The 22,624-nt window shown below is 42.8% G+C and overlaps 1 protein-coding gene across 1 annotated transcript in view; it reads right to left on the bottom strand.

Annotated features, from left to right (window-relative positions):
• The window catches only part of sspo (SCO-spondin), a 603,219-nt gene that overhangs the window by 4,420 nt on the left and 576,175 nt on the right, over positions 1 to 22,624 (bottom strand). Inside the window, 5 exon segments of the mRNA XM_054751251.2 lie at positions 703 to 853; positions 7,952 to 8,082; positions 9,014 to 9,074; positions 17,584 to 17,679; positions 22,237 to 22,430. Of these exon segments, the coding sequence (XP_054607226.2) occupies positions 703 to 853; positions 7,952 to 8,082; positions 9,014 to 9,074; positions 17,584 to 17,679; positions 22,237 to 22,430 (633 nt within the window).

The raw sequence follows: 22,624 nt of genomic DNA, 5'->3' as shown, positions 1-22,624 counted from the left end.
CATGAACAATCCTGTTTGATGGCCAAAAATTGCACAGTGAGATCACTGTCTTAACCCAGTCCAGTCATTCCGATGCTTTTGATCGTATTCCTGACATTTATTTAAACAGAGAAGTTTATTTGTTTAGTCCACAAATGTTCAGATGAAGGCAGCTGTACTTCTTGGTTTCTTGAAGATGTTTGCTTCTCATCCGAGGAGCTTTGTCAGTTCTAACTGGAATATAGGAGAGTCAAGCTTTTAAGCTGTAGCTGTCTGTTGTTTAATGAGCAGAAGCTACTCTTGAGTACCCCGCCTCTCTACCCCTGATGAGTCATTGGCCTCTATTGAGAGGGAGTCATGTTGATTAGACACAGGAAGGTGTGTCCTAGACTGACACTGCTTAGGAATGAGATTAAAGCTGCATTATAGGTACTGCAGGTGAACTCTAAGCCCCGCCCCTATTTAAAGTGGGTTTTTCACATTTGACATAGATAGCTTGTTTTATTCCTCTCTGAAATCATCTATCTTCTCTGTCCAGAATGTGGACTTTGCCATCTTCAAAGGTGTGTCCCTTGTCCTTCAGGTGCAGGTGGACTGCAGAGTCTTGACCTGAAGAGGTGGCTCTCCTGTGTTGTGCCATGCGCTTGTGTAACTGTCTGTATTATCTGTATAGTCAAGATAAAACTCACAAGAGAATGAACGTGTGGGCACAAATTCCCTCACCTTGACAGCTGGTGCACTCACAGCTGTGTATGACCGGAACGACGACCGGCTCGCTCTCTCCACTCTCACACTGCAGGCTGAGAAAACGAACGGGGGTTTCTGGGTCCAAACGATAACTACAGCACTCACACTCTGACTGAAGGTAAGGCTCCTGGGGAGAGAGGGTGGAGGAAAGAGAGGATGTCTATGTGTATATATATATATATATATATATACATATATATATATATATATATATGTGTGTGTGTGTGTGTGTGTGTGTGTGTGTGTGTGTGTGTGTGTGTGTGTGTGTGTGTGTGTGTGCTCAGCATAAATTAGTACACTTCATTACATTTGTCAGAAAACCTTTCAGAAACAACATTTTCTATCAGATACCATATTACAAAATACTCCAATAAATGTGGGCCATAGATTGCAAGAGGTCAGGAGAGGACAGGAGAACGCACAACTAATTAATTAAATAATTTGGTTCTGTACCTTTCTCTTCAGCACAGCCAACAAAGGTTTATGATGGGTCAGTCCTCCTGCATGCTCAGATCATTCCCTTCCCTTGCTTGAAAATTTGTTCCAAAATGAAAGTTGAACCCACATCTTTTTTACCTGTGAATTCAATGCCGTTCGGCGAGTCTCAAATAAAAATTTGGGCATCTTAGTGTAAAAAAAAAATACCATTAATGTCAAAAAGAAACTCTAAATAAACTATGTTCACACCCAGAATCAAACCCAGGTCTTCTGCACGGGAGTTAATCTTACAAGGTGAGCTACACTCCATTAACATTCACAGTATCTGTAACTTTTATATCCTTGATGACACCTGAAATAACGTAAAACTAAAGAACGGTTCAGAGGGAAAATGGCTATTTTGTTGTTAATTTGCAGGAAATATCTAGAAGAAAGTTCTACAGAAAGTAGCTAAGGGTCCTCAGAAATGTAGCTAAGTTCATCACTAGGCGTTAGGAACAGCGACAAAGTGGCTGAGTTGGCACTACCTCTCTCTCTGCTGCTAAAGCTACGGATAGCAAATGCTACGGGCTATGCCTGAGCGTGAAGGCGCATGAAGCAGCCTGCTCGACCCGAGCAGCTCTCTTTTTCTGTGATTTTACAGAAAAACAGGCAATGACAGTAAAAATGCCAGGGCTCATTCTACAGGGCCCGGGCATTGCAGGAGAATGTAGGAAGAAGACATTTATTATTTCTATACATGTTTTGGCTGTCAAACTTCCATAATGCCCCTTTAAGGTTTTTTTTCTACAACAGTTTTTTTCCTTTATAAAAGTGCAACAATGTGTTCCACGATTCCTAATGATGTCTGTATTAGAGAGTTATGGCACTTACACACTAGCATAAGCTCTGCTCCGCCGGCTGCAACCTGGCCACGCTAGTTCCACACTGCCTCTGGAATGCGAATGTAATAAGCACATGGGCCACCCCCAAAAGTGGCACAAGAAATTTGCGGTATAAGTGATATCATGAGCACATCTCCAAACATGTGGGTGGGGAAAAAAGAGCGTGGAGAAGTCCACGGGTTCTTACTTATTAAACAAAGGCCTTCTGTGTAGTCCTGCTTTTGCAGACTCTGCCTTAAACTGCACCCTGCTTTGCTGTGTTGCAGCCATTCTGCATTGTCTCTTTAGCCCTTTTTACAAGACCCACCGTGCTGGCAAATATTACCGCAATGGTGTGCCTTATAAACTTGTCATGCCGGCATGCCGTTATGCAAATTTAGCTGTGCCTTTGCGCCTCGCTTCATTGTAATATTGCGGTAATTGTCTGTCTTATAAACAGGCATTGTGCCTTTTCGCAACAGAGCGAGGTGACCTGATGACGCTGAGTTTCTGCCGAGCTCCGGCCAGCAACTATATTGAAAGTGAAAACACAGGCCACATTTTTTTCTTTTTGTACAAAATCAGCTGAGACAGCAAACTGGTGCGCTACAGTGCTCCTAGAGCCTTTCTCCGTTAGAGCTGGAGGTCAGCTCACCAGAGGCTGCACGGGTGACTCACTGGGACAGACAGCTTTAGGAGCGGCCTGTTAAAAAGAAAAAAAATGACCGATTGTGGCTTTGGTTGCAATAAAAGCAAGTTATGTCAAAGATAAATAGAAGTCTGCTGCAGCGCTGAGCGCCCCATACCCCCTTCATGCCGCCATCCCCGAATCGTTTATAAATGGGACACGATTGTGCCACATTACCGCCACGGTCTGACAACTTACAAATGACCTGTTTCTCCCTGATGCTGCCATGGCGTTGCAGCAAATTGACTGCATTGTTTTGTAAAAACAGCTGTGTGTGTGTGTGTCTGTCTGTGCACTCCTCACAGCAGAGACATAGAAAATGACTTTAGTCAGAAGCTTGTGAAGTCCTTAGATTCCAGAATGATAATGAAGCGTGTGTGCTTGAAGCCTTCGCTGGCTGATACTATCTGCTAATCGGAGGCTCCCCCTATAGTCAGCGTGAATTTGAGCTGGCTAATCTGTCGACAGAGGGTGTGTTGGACCGGTTTTGGCCCGAGGCAGACCACTTTGGGAAGAAAGCTAAAAACATGTTCGTTTGGGTGCGAGAAAGTCCCGGGTTTCCAGGACGTGAACATAAATTACTCTGACTAGCCTATGCAGAGCTGATGCTAGTGTCTAAGTACCATTAGTGCCAGAAAGTGCATCATGATGTGTCAGATGTCCCCATAAAGTGTTTTATACACAACACAAATATAAATGCAACACTTTATGCTCTAATTTTTTATGAGCTGATCACAAAGAGCTAAAAAAAAATTGTTTTATTCACAAAGGACCCTTACACTCGGATGTTGTTCACAAATCTGTCTAAATCTGTTGGTGAGCACTTCTCCTTTGTCGAACCAACCCATGAATGTATGTATGTGCATGAGTGTACGTGTATATGTATAAAAAAATGTTCATAGTTGATGTAAATTTTGTACATCAACAACAATCCCATTTAAACACCTTGTGTGTTTTGTGTCTAGCAGTTCTGTTTGTGATCATGCCCCATACAACCTGTTTGCTATAAACAGCAATGTTTTTTTCAAAATGATTTATCTTTTGCAGTCTGATTTATTCTTTTTCTTATTGTTTTTGTCGATTTTTGCCTGAACCTTTTAGAATATTTCTAGTATTACCTTAAAAATATGTATTTTTCTTTCCACGAGTTTTTTCATAATTTCTTTTGCTAGACTTTCAGAGGAGTTTAATGGGAGAGACATTTGATTGAGGAGGACAAAAAGTGTAAGTTTTTTATGTTTCAAATAATTTTTTAACAGCTTGAATCTAGATAACTTCTTTTATTGTCAAAAAAATCACATCTTTTTAATATCCTGTTTTAAAATCTCATCCTATTCGTTTTAGTTTGTACATGTAACTGTGTAGCTTAACTCAACAACTCTTATGTATGGATTTTTTTGTAGATGAAAAACCTTGATCTTGAAGACTCCAGTGAACTGTTTGACTCTTTTTCAGGAAGTGGAGAGGAATGCATCCCAAATACCTCTGAAAGTAATAGTTGGAGTGATTCTAGCCTGAAAACAAAAGACAGGCATCCTTTTAAGATGAATGATTTGAGTTCAAAAGCTCTTGTCTGTAACAGCATTTCTGACAATGTTAACTCCAGCAGATTAGGAAACTGAATCTGATGAAGAACCCAATTCAAGTCAACCCATCGTTTTGAAGGCATACTGAACAAAAGCAGGAAAAAGAGCATACAACAAGCGACATACTTGCTTGTACTGGTGCAGATCATATGCAAAGATGGCAAGGCATCTGGAATGTGCCCATCAAGAAAAATGTGATGTGGCTAAAGCTCTGAACTTTCCGCCAGGGTCAAAAGAAAGAAAACTTCAGCTTAATTATATTCATGACAGAGATAACTGCTCATAATGCTGAAGTTATGGAGTCAGGAACGGGAGAGCTAGTGCCATTTAAGCGACCATCAAGTGAAAAACAAGGCGATGACTTCCTACATTGTGCATTTGTCAAGCACTTTTCACAAGAAAGGTGTTATGGTGACACATGCACAATTGCAAACTCAAAAGTGAATCTGGTACTCCAAAACCAGGGAAAACCCGTGTACAGTCCTTGTGTAAATACACGTCACCTGTGCCTTCCAACATAAGTACCGGTAAGCAACTGTGGAAAGTAATCAGTGCCATGAATCATGACCCAGTTACAGAAACCGTGAAACATGACAGAGTCATTATTGATATTGGGCAATACTTCCTAAATAAAGGTGGTACATCAGACAGGAATCAACAATGTGTGCGAGAGAAGATGCGAGAAATGGGAAGATTGCTATACAATGCCCGGAAAGTTACAACTATTACTAAAATGGAAGATCTCATCGATCCAACTCATTACATGGAGACTGTCAAAGCTGTTCAGTTTACATGTGGTTATGACAGTGAAACAAGCAAGTATATCATTCTATCACTTGCAACCAAGCTTGGGAATACCCTGGTAAAAATAAGCAAGCTCTTAAAAGCACAGGGGTTGATTTCAAATAACAACGAGCTTGTAAAAAAAAGCCACTGAGTTTCTTGATGTTCATTAGGAAAAGTGGAATGAGTTGATCTCTGCTACTGCATTAAGGAACATCAGGGAAGCTAAGTGGAATGTGCCCACTCTCATGCCATTTACTGAGGATGCCCATAAGTTGCGCAAGCATTTGAATGTTGTTCAAAGTGAGTGGTACAATACACTCTCTGAATGTACATCTACAAAAGCTTGGACAGAGCTGACAAAGATTTGTCTTGTTCAGGGCATTCTTTTCAATAGCCGGAGGGAAGGAGAGGTGGCTAGCATGCCTTTGTCGACATTTTTATCAAGAGACACCTCTGATCCACATGAAGATATGGACTGGGAACTCTCTGAAGTAGAGAAAAAACTCTGCAGATACTTCTCAAGAGTTGTCACAAGGGGAAAGCGAGGACGTCCAGTTCCAATTCTCCTTAAGCAAGAAAGGCTTAGTTCATTGGAACTTCTTACCAAGCAGAGAGACCTGTGGAGTTTTTAAAGACAACATTTACATGTTCGCAAGACCAGAGGCCATAACACATTTTCGAGGCTCCGATTGCCTCCGTGTTTTTGCAACAGCCTGTGGGACAAAGTGTTCAAAGTCACTGACATCAACCAGACTCAGAAAACATGCAACACTTTCAACGGTCCTGAACATGACAGACACACAGATTGATCAACTGGCCAACTTTCTTGGACACAACATCAGAATTCATTGTGCGTTTTACCTGAGAAGACCCTGCAACTTGACAAAATCAGCAAAGTTCTAATGGCTCAGGAACAAGGAAGATTAGCTGAGTTTCATGGCAAAAACTTGGATCAGATTCAAATAGAGCCTGATTGCATGTTCTTATAAAAAATGCTTTATTTGTTTGTCTTTTATTTTTCCCTATTAGTTGAGCTATTATTTGTAATTTAAACAAAAAAAAAAGAAATTCTGGACACTGATGAGGAAGATGAGACTCAAAAGGAAGGGAACATTTCAGCTACTTTTGATGGTAGGAGTTGCTAATGCCACAGTTTGTGGGTGTGTTGATGGATGTATGAATGGATAGATATTTGTAATTTTCAACAACCAATCAATCAACAAATTATTCTAACAGGCCAATCAGCAAAGGAAGCAATTCCTCCTCCAGAGAAGAATGAGACTGTACCACTGCCATCCAGGAAACGTAACCCACCCTCATCAGATGAGGAAATTCCATCCTCTTCAAAAGGTTGCACAATTTTCTCTTTAAAATATGGTCCATTTTTTGCAAATGAAATGCTGGCGTAAACATTAAAATGAAAGTAACACATTTTTAACAAATGAAACAGCAGTCATAAGAACATAAAATATTGAACATATCTTACTGAGAAGATAAGTACTAAACTTCAATAGATTCCAGGAAATATGGAAATGTTGCAATTTCACCTTTCTCATCATCATTATTAATTACAATTTACACCTTATGGCTGTTACACCTGATATTTTTAAGTCTCTAAAATATCTAGAAAGGGTGGTCCCCACAACTGATGATCCTAACTTTGGTCCCCATCAAACATGGAAACGAGTATGTGTGTGTGTGTGTGTGTGTGTGTGTGTGTGTGTGTGTGTGTGTGTGTGTGTGTGTGTGTGTGTGTGTGTGTGTGTGTGTGTGTGTGTGTGTGTGTGTGTGTGTGTGTGAATGAATACTATTACGCCCAGTTTTGTTTTTGGCCAGTTGAATGTGGCTAAAACTACAGGTTTTACCGTCACTACCAACCAGTTTAAATAGACTGTGCGTCTTAGCATATGCTGCTTCCGGGGGAAAAACTCCTGTAGAGCGTTTCACTTCTGTTGTGAGCCGCTGCATGTTTACGCTAGGATTTACGGTCGGGTTTTCCATCAGAAGTAGGCCAAATGGCTGAATTAAGCAGCAATTTAAACTTCTAAAGATGTCTCGGGCATTTGCAGAATATATCTGTAGATGATATTCATCGACTTGTTGATCATTTTTCCCCTGCACCTCAGAGCAAAAAATAAAGCTGCTGATTGAGCTCCTCGATCTCCCTTGACATAGATTCATATTTAATGCGATCTACGACAACCAAAGAGCTTGCTGCATAATCATGATCTACAATCATAGGGATGGGGGCTGGAGCAGACTCAGCATAACCCGTGATAGGGATATTGGTGTTTCCATCCTCTGTGTTGTCGTCCTCGGTTGCCATAGCCACGGTGTCAACAGGCCTAGGGTGGCGCTCCCAAACTCCGGGTCACTCTTACTTTTTCATGAAGTCATTCCAGTGGAATAACGACAGAACAACTTATGGCTGAAGACACTGATTTCCAGGGGAAGACAAGAAGATCTCGCCAGTCTCAAAATGCCGACTACACACTCACGAGCTGGCCGTAACTCTGAAGCGGTCCCATCTGATTTTTATCAGCCATTGTGCCCGCAACTCAGGATCTTTGGGAAAGGAGTGAAAACTAACCATTTTGTTCAATCTCCCCCCCAGCAGTACACAGCGGAACGCAGCAGTGATGAGTGTTCCCACCATCTGCTCATTGTAGTTTAATGCGATCATTCCGTTGTTGTAATTTTTGACATGACTTTTGAGTCCACAACAGTAGCGATTCAGCAAAACAAAAGCACAATAAAGTTAGCGGAAATGAACAGCTCTTCATACTGTCTCATAACAGGAAGTTAGCCTTTTCTCGTGCACAGGGTCTATTGGTTGTAGTATTTGACTTGGTCTCTCATCTTACCTCCAGGATGACATCTGTCCTGGATGGACAGCGCCCCCTGCAGAAGCTGACTTTTACATTATCCAGTCGACAGCCTCCCTTGGTGAAGTTCCGAACCTGATCAAAGCGCTGACACTCTGGGGTAGGCTCACCTGGTGGAAGCAAAGGGGGGCAGAGGTGGAAGAAAGAGGGCAAATGGAAGTAAAAGTACTTTTGCATTAATATAAAAGAAGAGAAAAAATGAAGTTGAGTTAGGCAGTTATCAGCAGAGAGCTCGGTGTATTCCTTTAAGCTTGGTTTATGCTTGACGGATTTACTTTCCGCTTGGTGATGCGGCTCGCGGATGGAACGCGCTTCACAACTCGCAGCATTTATGGTTCATGCGGCTTGTCTCTAAGGTAAGGCAAAAATCTCCCAAACTGTAGGGGGCAGCATGGAGCTCTACAGCATGCATCCAACACTACACCAGAGTAGAAGTAAAAATTACTGTTTACAACATGGCATTCCAGCATTTTTTAACAGCGTCCTCGTCTTTTCCGACAGTGCGAGCTATTTCTCTCCAAGAACTATTAACAACATGTTGATCACGGTGATCTTTGAGAGCTGAATCATACAAATGTCTGTATTTACGAACCTCTGCCATCCTAGTTCTTGCCAGTCTTGCAGTGTTTTTCTGCGTCCGACCGTCCGCGTGGTGAGAACATTTCCCAGGTGAGCGGTACGGAAAGTTTAGGCCGTGCGGAGACGCGGTGGAGGGGCGTGGTTGTTAAAATGACGCAACTTTTCCACGCGGAGCCGTGCGGACCTCGCGGACGTGTCAAGCATATACCAACCTTGACTAATGAGACTGCAGCTCTGACAATGTAGTCTTCTAGAAAACAAGTGTTGTATACTCCAGTCTGCTCATGCACCACTGGTGGCTTTTGTTGACTCAATTGTTTGTGTAGGGGTTATGTTGTGTTGGCTCTGGAAGTAAAGCTGTGGTGTTTGAGCATGTTCTCAGACAAAAGAGAATATTTCCTGTGGGAGTCAAACACTGAAGCATTAACCAGAGAGTCAGACATGTCTGCATATTGAACCAACCTGGGAAGGGCTTTCTGCAGACTGGACAGCAGCTTCCTGGCTCTTCCACTTTCACTTGCCCCTGAAAGATCCCATCATGTGTTTTAATGACAATTCAAATTACACAGCAGGACAGATGATGGAGCACTTATGGTGAATATTGCTGAAAGTGTATGTTTTGTTATTTTAAACCATGAAAATGTCGTCTCTACCATTCTTTTGGTTCTTGCCACTTCTGGAACACCTGAGGTATAATTTGTGGACCCATTTGGTCTGTATTTAACTCATTCACTGCCATTGACGACTAAAGTCGTCATTTTAAATCCAACCATTCACTGCCATTGACGACTAAAGTCGTCATTTTAAATCCAACCATTCACTGCCAATGACGACTAAAGTCGTCATTTGCATTTTTTTTTTACTGTGTGGGCGTCGGAACGAGCCCCAGCACCGTGAGAACACACGTCTCAGCTCTAAAACCGAGCTTCATCAGAATCAGAATCAGAAAAGGTTCATTGCCATTGCCAGTGAACAAACAATTCACAAACTAGGAACTTGCTTTGGTACTAATGTGCTACATATAACATTAACACACAATAAGAATAAAAATAGAGTAAATCTTTCAGCTATAAAAATGGCAGGTAATGGTAACATGGCCGATAACGTGACGATGTGTCGAGTACAGAAGACGAGCATGGTTGCGTGTTTATAAGCTATTCACAAGTCCAACGGCAGATGGAAAGAAGCTGTTCTTGTGGCTGGAGGTTCTGGTCTGGATGGACTGTAACCTCCTGCCTGAGGGAAGCGGCTCAAAAAGTCTGTGACCCTGGTGCGAAGGGTCAGCTGCTATCCGACCTGCACGCCCCCGAGTCCTGGAGGCGTACAGGTCCTGGAGAGATGGAAGGCTGCAGATAATCACCTTCTTAGCAGAGCGCACAATGCACTATAGTCTATGTTTGTCCCTTACTGTGGCTCCAGCGTACCACACAGCGATGGAGGAGGTGAGGATGGACTCAATGATGGCCGTGTAAAACTGCACCATCATCTGGGCCGGCAGCTTGGCCTTTTTCAACTGCCGCAGAAAGTACATCCTCTGCTAGGCCTTTTTGATCAGGGAGCTGATGGATGGCTCCCACCTAAGGTCATGTGTGATGGTGGTTCCGAGGAAGTGGAAGGAGTCCACAGTGGTGACGGGGGTGTCCGTCAGGATGAGGGGGAGAGATGGGGCTGTGACTTTCCTGAAGTCCACAATCATCTCCACTGTCTTCTGAGCATTGAGCCCCAGGTTGTTGCTGCTGCACCAGGACACCAGCCGATCCACCTCCTTCCTGTAGGCGGACTCATCACCGTCAGAGATGAGCCTGATGAGGGTGGTGTCATCCACAAACTTGATCAGTTTAACGGAGTCATGGCTCGAGGTGAAGCAGTTTGTGTACAGGGAGAAGAGCAGAGGAGAAAGTACACAGCCCTGTGGAGATCCTGTGCTAATAGTCTGAGTGGTGGAAACATTCTTCCCCAGCCGCACGCACTGCCTACGGTCTGTCAGGAAGTCAGTGATCCACCTGCAGGTGGAATTGGGTACGTTGAGCATGTCCTGGAGCAGAGCAGGGAGGATGGTGTTGAACGCAGAGCTGAAGTCCACAAACAGGATCCTAGCGTAGGTTCCTGGGGAGTCCAGGTGCTGCAGGATGAAGTGGAGGGCCAGGTTGATGGCGTCGTCTACAGACCTGTTGGCTCTATATTCGAACTGACAAAAAGCCATAGCCACTGCCCCCCCAAACTGCAAAATAAAACTATGGAAACACTACATAGATGACATAGTGGAAATCATACCAAAAGGACAAACAGAAACACTAACACAACACTTGAATAACATTGATGACACAGGCAACATAGTTTACTTATGAGTCAGAAACAGAAGGCAGTAGCATTTATGGACATGAAAATAACCAGACAGACCGACGGGACCCTAAACATAAACACATACAGGAAACCAACACACACAGACCAATATTTATTATGGACATCAGAACACCCCACCATACACAAAATGTCAGTAATCAGAACATTATATCACAGAGCAAACATGATAACAGAAGAAAGAGACCGTAAACAAGAGGAAAAACACATACAACATGCTTTAAAGACCTGCGGACACCTGACATGGGCAATAAACAAAGGAAAACAACAACAGAAAGAAAAGAACAACCTAAGCAAAGAACCAGAAACCCAGAAAGACAAGAACCAAAACCAGTGATAACCCTACCATACATCAAAGGCCTAACAGAAAAAATAAGAGCAACAATGAAAAAACACAACATAAACACACCAACAAAACCATACACAACAGTTAGAAACAGACTAGTGCACCCAAAAGACAAAATATCAGCTGGACATAAATGTGGAGTCATTTATGAAATCCCATGCAAACTCTGCAATAAAACATACATAGGAGAAACCGGACGCCAACTCAACACACGAACAACAGAACATAGAAAGGAGTGCGAGAAAGAGGCAAATCGAAAACACACAAGAGCAGCAAAAGAAGAAGCAGAAAGCACAATAAAGAAGTCAGCCGTAACAGATCACTGCACAAGAGAAAACCATGTAATGGACTGGGATCATAAACACCGAACAACAGAAATACAAAAGATGGATAAAAGAAGCAATCGAGATAAGGAGAAGTGGATGTGGGACCATGAACAGGGACGATGGAGTTAACACGTTGGAACGCGCATGGGACTGCATCATCGGAGAGGAGAGAGTGGGCAGCAGAGGGCGACAACATCCTCTGCTGCCCGCGGATAAACAGAGAAGGAAGTGACGCCACCATCAGCGTCAGTCTGAGGAAGTTTGCAGCCGCAAATGAAACGTAGCAGGAAAACAGGTAAACAAAACTGCTCTGTGTTTTAAAAAAGAACTACAGCATGGAATTAGAGATACGACACAGCAAGAACACACCTAAGATGTCCATTCTTACATTGCAGACCTGGACTTCAAGGAACTCTTCAACTTAAGCCTGAAACAATCCTGGTCTACGCAACCGGGACTCTCAGTCCACGGACAAGCCCTTTGATGAAAAACGCCTCAGCTTCTGCTATAGTTAGAGCTGCATAAATTAATGCTACCTGTTCATTTTTTCCTCATTCAAAGAAACAGTCGTGTGCGGCCTGAAGCTTTAAGTTGATCTGATGTTTCAATAAACTCTACTGATGTTTTCTGTATATTATATGGTCTTGCTAATCCTTAGTTATCTCTTTATAGGAACTGCTATAAATTGTAGAATTGTTGCATCACAGTAAATTCACATCAATATGTATGAAATAGCTCTTCTTAAGTTCATGATGGTGTTGATTCAACTGATTTCCATCATCTCAGTTGTATCTCTGTAAACTGCTGTTTGATGTTATTGTCAGTTGTGTTTGCCTTATTGTGTTTTATTTGTTCTTTATTATTTTACTTATTTGTTCTTTGTTTTGTTGTTATCTTTTTGGTTATCCTATACGGATAAACAGGAGAGATTATGTTATATAAATTTTATGTTTTATTATTTCTTGATCAATAATCCAAACTGAATGTATTACTCCATGCCTGAAAGCATTCTCACACACTCAGACACACCCACACATTCTTGTTACCTTGTAACTTCCCATACACACACACACTCTCACTCCCATACACACACAGACTGTCTTATCTTTTGTTCTTGTACAAATAAACTCTCAGGGCAGAATCTCTCGGCAGTTGCCTTGAACTTCTGCCCCTGATTGCAATTTGGTGACTTGTCTGCTTAATTGTCTCTCCTCTCCCTCTAGCTGCAGGTATTGGGTTATTGATAAAAACCCTAACAGTACTGAACGAGACTTTACATTAAACAATGTGTAAAAGGTAAGAAAATTATCCAATCAAAGTTTAATTACAACAATCCAATGAGACATAGCCTGGGTTTGTATTCTGAACAGTTTAAACATGTTTTAAAAGGAGACGTGTGACACGTCAAAAAGCAGCACCTGCTCATCTAGAAACCACTAACAGGGTGAAAAATATTGTAGCATGGACGAGCTACAACTTCTGGATCAGTTTTATACAAATTTTTTTATTAATTATCTTCTGTTGAAAGATAACTCTGAGGTACATGAGCGAATGGTATTGGTTGCTGTCACTTGTTGTGATCGGTTAAAGCAGCTCTCGGCTGTCTTTGGGTGGGCCCAAGTGCAAGTGGGTAGGCTCCGCCCACAACGCCACGGCTGCTGCGGATCCCAGTGTCTTCTTTACTGTGGAAATAGGTAATAATGGCTCTCTGACCCGACCCCTGACTTATCCCAACTCTCTGGCTCTCCACACACTTGTCTAATGTTCTGGTTCTTCTTCATCTCCTCCTCTCTTCATCTCTGTAGGAAATCCCTCTTGCTCATGGTTCATTTGCACACCTTTCCCTAACTCCTACAGTGTTCTTCCTTCTTGTAGCTCAGTTCCTTGTTCCTGAACTCTGATCTTTCCAGATCTTCAGATCGACATTTAATTTAGTTTCTGTCAATAAATCCTTTTTTAAAGATCTTCTGGTCTTCTGAGAGTTTAAACTGCATGCAAAACTGTGAGTGAGCTGAGTCAGCAGTGGCGGTTTTACCATTAGGCATAAGTTGGCGGCTGCCTTAGCCCTGACCGCCGGCACCCCTTGTTAATGCCACAATGGACTATTCCTTTAAGACGGCAATGCACAAACAGGAAACCATTGGTATTCATTCCACTCCAATACAGTTGGTGGCAGTAATGCACCAAATTGTTGTTGGCCAAGTGCCATAAGACCACAAATAAGAAGAAGAAGAGAGGAGAGTGGAGAAAGGAGGAGCATGCCCTGACGGCCGATCACCGGATACACGCCAGCCTTTGAAGCTGTTGGCAGCTCGTTAACAAACATCCACAAATAATTAAGACGCATTTTCGCCAAATTTATTTACTGACAACGCAAAAAATAATCTGGTAAGTATATCTCACTCAACCTGGAGGTAAGTGGAGAAAATTTAGAAAGTTTACAAAATTATATTGACGAAGTTTTTGAGTTTTTCGTTATGGGTCCAAAAAAATCATCAGCTGAGACCGAAACACCAGGGACCAAGAGGAGCCGTCCTCAGGACTCGCCTGAGGCCTCATCTCCCCATAAGACATATTAGAATTATTAGATTCTATAGATAAACGGCTTCTGGGATTTGAGGGGCGACTTCATCTGCTTGAGGTTCTACACCAGGAGTTTCAGAAACTCAGTCAGTCTCTGGAGTTCAGCCAGGAGTAGGTGGAGCGGCTCGAGGCTGAGAATGCGTCTCTGCGGGAGTCCGTTTCTTCCCTGGAAGAGGGAATGACGCAGATCACCCAGGACAACAAGATTCTGAAGGAGACGGTTTTGGACCGTATTCTAGATTATATCACCTGTTCATCACCACCTCACACCCCTATCACCTTTTCTTTTTAATTCTTTCTTCTTCTTTAACCTTTATAATTCTTTCATTTCCTCTCTTTACCTGCTTCTGTACCTTTACACCTGTATGGCACAACCACACAACTTTCCAACACTGCGTCAGACTCAGCAGGCACACACGTCCACACACACACACACACACACACACACACACACACACACACACACATACATACATATATATATATATATATATATATAATCCACAGCACAATATTATAATTTATGTGTCATATAATGCAAACACAAACACTGTTGGATCTTTATCATTATTATTATTATTATTTACTTTTCTGTTATTTATTAACATACTATTTATACATTTATATACTTATTCCATCTTATTCACATGAAGGCGTCATATTTTAGCTACTCACACACACATCTGTGGGTGCACTAAGATTTGTCTCATGGAACGTACATGGAGCTGGCTCCAGAGAGAAAAGATTAAAGATTTTTGATCAGCTAAAGAGAGTGCAAGCAGACGTAATATTGTTACAAGAGACTCATAGATCTGCCACATCCGCAGATGAACTTAAAACACCTGAGTTTCCCAGCATGTTCTCTGCCTGCTATAACTCCAGGCAAAGAGGTGTAGCTATTTTAATACACAAAAACATCAATTTCACAGTATTGGACACAGTCTCTGATCCAGAGGGTAGATTTATAATGTTAAAAATATCTGTACAGAACCAAATTATGTCAGCATATACTGTCCAAATATTGATGACCCTCCATTCTTTCATAATTTTTTCTCTGTACTCTCCGAACACTTGGACTGTCCACTTATACTTGGAGGTGATTTTAATTTTTGGATGAACTCTTTAACAGACAGGCTCAGTACAACTGGGACTCAGCGCAATTGGCAATCCACTAATATAGTTAAACAGTACATGAGTGATTATGGGCTTTGTGATGCATGGCGATCTCTTAATCCTAGCCGTAGAGAGTATACTTTTTTCTCACACGTCCATCACTCTCATTCACGTTTGGATTATTTTCTAGTCAGCAGCTCATTGTTGGCTGACATTTCAGACACTGAGATACACCCCATAGTTGTCAGCGACCATGCTCCGGTCTCATTAACTCTGGTAAATAAGAAGACAATACCACCGAGCAAAAACTGGAGGTTTCATACATCACTGCTCAAAGACGAAGGTTTTATAGAATTTTTTAAAAAGGAGTGGGCTTTATATTTGGAACATAATGACCTGCCTGGAACATCAGCATCTATTCTCTGGGAGGCAGGAAAGGCAGTGATGAGAGGTAAAATAATCTTTTTTCTCATCACATAAGAAAAAAACAGAAAACAAACGTATTCAGGAGTTAGAGGAAATCATTAAGTCTTTAGAGGCATCCACAGAAGAAGAGTTACTGAGCAAATTACGTAAAGCTAAATTAGAACTTCTTGGAATTATTGACAAAAAGACACACTTTTTAGCACAAAGACTACGAATAGAAAACTTTGAACATAGTAATAAATCAGGTAAATTTTTGGCTAGCCAGTTAAAAATTAATAAAGAGAAAACTACCATATCTGCTGTTTAAGGCTCAACTGGGAATATAGTTTATGACCCTGAAAGCATAAACAACACTTTCAGAGACTTTTACCAAACTTTGTACTCAACACAGATAAACCCATCAAATAACGAGATCAATGAGTTCCTTGACAGGATAACACTTCCTAAATTATCAGACAGCCAAGTTACAGTTGCAGCCAGTGTTATTAACTGAAAAATAGTAAATGATTACTTGTCTTCACAATAACATTTTTCTTTATTATTGGTCTCTCCATTTGTGCTTCAATTTCTGATGCATTTTCATGTTGATACAGCAACCAGCAACGTATTGTAAAAAAAAAAATTCCCAAATAAAACTAATAATGTAAAAAGTTTATAACCCATTTCAAACTGTGGGGAATATTTTTAAAACGTAGAATCAAACAAACTGAAATAAACCCGTCTACAGCTCGTCAAGCTTGTCTAAACCTTCCTGCTCATAATCAACAAGCTGCACACAGTTAGCTCATTAACGGTTATCTAGCTAAAACTGGCAACATAAAATAACATTGTTGGCTTATTTTGGTACGAAGCGGTTAGTTAACGCTTCACAATGCAACACAATGGTGACATCATCAACTTACCGAAGAAAATCCTTCCGAAACACCGAAAATGAATTGCGGTCAATGCAGCAGTGGGGCTGTTTGGAACCATTTGAAGCTACATGAACCACGTGACTTCCGCATTCCATTCGTTTCATAAAGTCTGAGTATCGTAACTCTCTCTCTATATGTAGCTCTGGTGGCTCCAATAAGAGAAAGAAGCAGATTGCTTCAAAAATTAACATCGTTTTTCTATGTAAACATCAAAAGGAAGCAGAAAGGAAAGACAATGGAAAATGTTTAAAGGGAGGAAAGCATAAACGAAAATGGAAAATAGAAGAAAAAAAAGAGAAAGGCAAAAGCACAGGAGCACTGACAGGAAAAAGAAAGCACTCACAGGGAGAGAAAGACATGAAAAAAGGAGTAATAAAAAAGGAAAATAACTCTTGTCAGAAGAGGGGAGAGTTTCACAAATCCAGTTAAAAACTGGACTGTCAAAAATTTAGTGCAAGTGGGCCCTCTGACTCAGAGCCAGGAACACTTGCTGTCCTCTTAAACTAGAATCACTTGGCCTTTACCAAGTAGCCCAAGATCTCAAATCAAAGTTTAAAATACAGATTGATTCAATTACCAGCATTTCATGTGAATGATAAATGTATGCCAGTGAACAAACAAGTAGATTCAAAAATCAAAAGTGTGCTGCCGGTGAACGATGTGAAGTGGCAGCACGCATGTAAGGGTTAGGGTTAGGGGTTAGGGTTGGTGCCATTGATGGTAGGGATCTTTAGGTGGATGAGTTGGAGAGGAACTGGGCATTGGTAAAGGCAACCTAAAGCTAACGATAGTCGTTTCCTCCTACAGGACAAATGTTGGATTGATTAGTGATGTTTGGAAACCTGCATGGTGTCCCACACTGGAGATAAGCCAACAGGCAGGAACAGATCCATCCATGTTACAACAATCAGTGAAATCAGAATAACAGCAGTGAAGCATGACAGTAGGGATTCTGTATCTCACCTCCTCACAGTGAAGGGGAGGACACCTCAGCCGGCACAATCTTCTCCCGTTCACACAGGTGCATGTCAGGCAGCCATCATCCCACACAGACCCCACCTGGCTCACACACACACACACACACACACACACACACACACACACACACACACACACACACACACACACACACACACACACACACACACACACACACACACACACACACACACACACACACACACACACACACAGGGGGGTTAGAAAGGAATGCAAATCTGGTATCTGGTCAGTTGAGCGCAGCAGTATCTCAGGAGGTACAGGGGGTTGTCCAGTAATCGGAAGGCAGCAGGTTCGATCCTGGCTCCCTGCAGAGAATGCTGCTGTTGTGTCCTTGGGCAAGACAATTGAACCACCCCAGGGCAGCTGTGACTACATTCTAGCACATCACCAAGGTGTGAATGATACACTGTAGTGTATGTGTAGCACTTCGGAGTCTTTGCAAGTCAGGTGCATGTCATTTATCATTTATTCTTGTGTTTCTCCCTTCCTTCTATAATTGAGATATCAAAAATCATTCAGGAATTGGAATCTTCGTTCTGCCAGCTTGACCCTCTCCCTATAGTGTTAGGTAAAGCTTGTCTCCCCTATTGGTCCTCCCTCAGTACTAGAGTGTTTCCCTCTTCACTGAAAACTGCCTGTATAACTCCATTTTTCAAAAAGCCTGGTGCTGATCCCAATAACTTTAGCAATCTTCGTCCAATATCTAAACTTCCTTTTATCCACAAAATCCTGGAGAAAAGTGTTGTTTTTCAGCTCCACTCTCATCTGAATTACCACATCCTCTATAAACAATTTAAATCTGGTTTTTGACCCCAACGTAGCACTGAAACAGCTTTGGTGAAGCTCACCAGTGATCTCCTGATGGCAGCTGATTCTGGTCTTCTCACCATTTTCATCCTACTTAGTCTTAGTGCAGAATGTAATGCCATTTCTCATGATTTTCTCCAGAAAAGAATAGCATATAATGGCATTAGTCATACTCCCCTGGCCTGGTTTACCTCTTTCTGGCCACACTCAAATTATTCAAGTCAAATCCCACTCATCAAGATGGTTCCCTGTTGCTGCAGGAGCGCCCCAAGGAACAGTTACGCTTCCTCTTAGAAAAATCCATCCATTCATTTTCAGCTGCTTATCCAGAGTTGGGTCATGGACACAGCAACCAAAGCCAAGTCCCTCCAACGTGTCTTGGGTCTTCCCTTGGATCTCCTCCCAGTTGGACATGCCTGGAAAACCTCACCAGGGAGGCGTCCCGGAGGCATACTGACCAGATGTCCGAGCCACCTCAACTGGCTCCTCTCGATGTGGAGGAGCAGCCGGTCTACTCCGAACCCCAGATGACAGAGTTCCTCACCCCATCTCTAGGAAGAGCCCAGACACCCTGCAGAGAAAACTAATTTCGGCCGCTTGTATCTTCACTCTTGTTCTTTTGGTCACTACCCAAAGCTCGTGACCATAGGTGAGAGTAGGAACGGAGATCGACCGGTAAATCAAGAGCTTTGCCTTCTAGCTCAGCTCTCTTTTCACCACAACAGGACGCAGCACCATTCCGCTTGTCAATCTCACACTCTATTTTCCCACCATGCATGAACAAGACCAACTAGTCCACCTCTCACCTGAAAGAGCTTGACTTACTGCCGGCAATGCAGACCAAGCTTTGACATCAGTCATATAAAGACATAACAGCTCGTATCAAAGGGCCTGGTACCCAATACTCCCTGAGTACCCCCCACAGGACCTCCTGAGGGGCGCGGTTGAACGCCTTCTCCAAATCCACAAAACACATGTAGACTGGTTGGGTGAACTCCTACGCACCCTCCAGGATCCTCCTAAAGGGATAGAGCTGGTCCAGTGTTACACAGCCAGGGTGAAAATCACATTGTTCATTCTGAACCTGAGGTTCGACAATCCGCAGACCAATGTCCTCTCTTTGGGCTGTGCCTGGCCGGGCTCTATGGGTAAAAGCCTGGCCACCAACATGCCCCAACTCCAGGCCTGGCTCCAGAGGGGGCCTCCTGTGATCCGCGTATGGGCGAGAGAACAGTGTTTCCATTTATGTTAATCTTCATAACTGGTCTAGGGGCTGCTCTTTGTCTGATCCCTTACCTAGGACGTGTTTGCCATGGGTGATCCTACCAGAAAAAGCCTCAGACAACTTAGCTCCAAGGACCATCAGGACACTCAAACCCCTTCACCACAGTAAGGTGGCAGCCCACCAATAAGATAAATGAGATATTGGGTGATAACTTGCCAAGGAGTCAATGTCTAGTCCAATTGTCTTCACGGTAGGATTGACCACGGCTGTTCTATAGCATCTAGTTTCAATGAAGGGGCTTAAGGGAGGCACTGAAAAATTGATGATTTATATGGATCTAGCGTAGGCCACAACTCCTTAAAATGAGAGTCGGGGCCTGAGTGGAGACGTATTTCATCCACACTTCCTGTTAGGAAAACGTTTTTGAAAGAGGCGTCGCCTGGTGGACCGAGAGAGCGGCACTGAGGCAGTGGTAGACTGCACCCCCCTCAACCCCCCGCGTGTGCTGTCGGAGTTTCTCAGTCTGAAAACAAGTTGTTCACGAGTGCGTGCACACTCGTGCGTGCACACACTCACACAAGACTTACCACTCAGGAGAAAAGCACACAGATTCTGCAGCATTCCGGAGGATTTGATGTTAACCACAATCATTAGATGAAAAGGGGAGGAGGGCATTTTTTTCAAGGAGTCGAGCGGCTTAGAGCGCCATCATGTCATATCAGCAGGTGAGTGGCTGAGCCAGGTGGAGGTGCGGCTGCCTCACCGGAACACCAGTGCAGTACAGCCATGTAGTCATTTGCTGACAATGTTTTTCAGCTTAGCTATCAGCCACAGCTGGTTCTACATAAATGTGGAGCAGAGTTTTAACCTGAAGATGGAGATAGAACTATGGTTTTGGGCTGAAATGTTAAATTTAAAGTAAGTAGCACTAAACTGCTACACTAATGATTAAACATGTGTACAGCACCATTAGACACTCATCTGTATACACAACCTGCATACAGGTTCTCAGCAACAAAAGTTAGTTTAGGCGTTACTTGCTCTTTAAGAACCCAGGCAAAGGGTCATGAGGAAAACGCAATCTTCAGTGGAAGAAGGCCCAAAAACAGTGAGAGCTGGCACTTGCCTCACATGTCGGGCTGTGTGATTTATGGATACAGGAACATGATTTGACCTGATCTGTTCCCTGACCGCATCAGTTCTGTGAATGAAGAACTCTTAAACTTCCTCAACAGTCAGGCTGGAACCATTGGTTGATGGTTCTGACACAGTGAGCCTTGAAAGTGTTGAGAAGAAAACGTATGTTGCCGCAAAAAGTTTTGAAAAGTTGGATGCCTTAGCTGCAGCCATTACTGACTGTATGAGAACAGAAAAACAGTGTAACTAGAAAATAAGCACTGGAGAGATTTAAAGTGCTATTTTCAAGTGTATTCATAGCCAGGGGCGGCGTTAGGCCCGGCTACTTGGGCTGAAGCCCCAGATGTTTTATGAAAAGCCCCGGATCTCAAACGTGGAAGTAGCATGCAGTACCAAAGTCCAACAGAGAGGGAGCAGCTGGCAGTAGTTTGTATACAGCCTGCCTGAGCCTCCACCACTGAAGAAGAAGCCCTTCAGCAGCCGGCTTCATCTGCACTCTCTGCCTGAAACGCATGAGTGAAGATGGATATAAGGACGTTTTTTAGACCAAAAGTACAACGACAGAACCCCAGCTTTGATGAGACTGGTGTTGACTCAGGTTTGTGAGTCTTATTTGAAAATATTTGTTGTGCTGCTGGTTTGCCTAAAGTTAGCTTACTACCAGGTAAAGTTGTTGGAGAAAGAAAGGGAATATTTACTATCATCTCACACTAAACACTAACAGGAACAATACTCTGCCCTGAAAATGCTTAATATGTAGCTTCAGATTAAAAATTATGTAGTACAAGACAGTCCTTGGTTTATTGATGATGACATTCACAATGACATGAGTACACGAGTACACACAAGTACACATATTGACAGCTTGTTCATCCTCATGCTCGTCTTACAACCATGGGGAGCAGAACTGTGAATCGCTCTGCTCCCCGGCTCCAGAACTCACTTCCTCCACTCAGTAGAAAGAAACACTGACTCTTATTTTATGTAAGACAGCAGCAAACACATCTGTTCAAGCAGGCATGTCCACCTCAGACAGAGATTTTACCTGTTTGATTTTATAACAGAACTACTTTGCTCTGAAATATTTCTGTTTCATCTGTAAAAGGTGACCTTGGGAAAGGTGCCCTTAGGAATCAGTTATGCTAAATAAACCAGGGCTAGGGCGCAACAAAATGATCAAGAGCAAGGCATCACACCTCTTCTCAGCCTGGGATGAACCTTTAATATCATCACTTTTAGAAATAATTCCTTGTAGTCCTGTCCAGTTGCAGTTTCAGCAGGGCTTCATACGTAAGGCATCAGCTGTGGGAACAAAGAAGCCTCGTGTGATGTCACACGGTGCCCACCACTCATCTGGGAGGCACTTTTTCCACGAATAACTAACGTAAACACCTGAGCACAATGGGTCACAGTGTGTGTGTGTGTGTGTGTGTGTGTGTGCACACCTGTCGTATGATGTCCTGGTCATGGCAGGGGCAGTGTGCTGGGATGACACACACACCCTCCAGGTTTCGGTAAAGCCCATCCCGACACACACAGCCCTCAGCAGAATGGCTGCAGTTGTCCAGAGCGGACGAGTAAATGTCCTGGCAGCTCCTCTCACACGTGCTCCTCCTCCACTGCTCCCCATCAGGACAAGCTAAGCAGCAGGAGGAAAGGGGCAATTACTTCTTGCTTCAAAATCTCCAAACTTATATAAAAAAATAAGCAAGTTCATTTGAAAATCAGATAAATGCAGCTTCATCAGATGTCAATAATAAAAATGTAAAAAAGCAATAAATTATCTGTGTTTGCAAAGGAAATGTTCATGGTATTAATTGTTACATTTGGAAT

This window comes from Nothobranchius furzeri, chromosome 7 (assembly GCF_043380555.1).
Source record: "Nothobranchius furzeri strain GRZ-AD chromosome 7, NfurGRZ-RIMD1, whole genome shotgun sequence".
NCBI classification, from domain to species: domain Eukaryota; kingdom Metazoa; phylum Chordata; class Actinopteri; order Cyprinodontiformes; family Nothobranchiidae; genus Nothobranchius; species Nothobranchius furzeri.
This window is presented reverse-complemented; position numbering and strand designations above follow the sequence as displayed.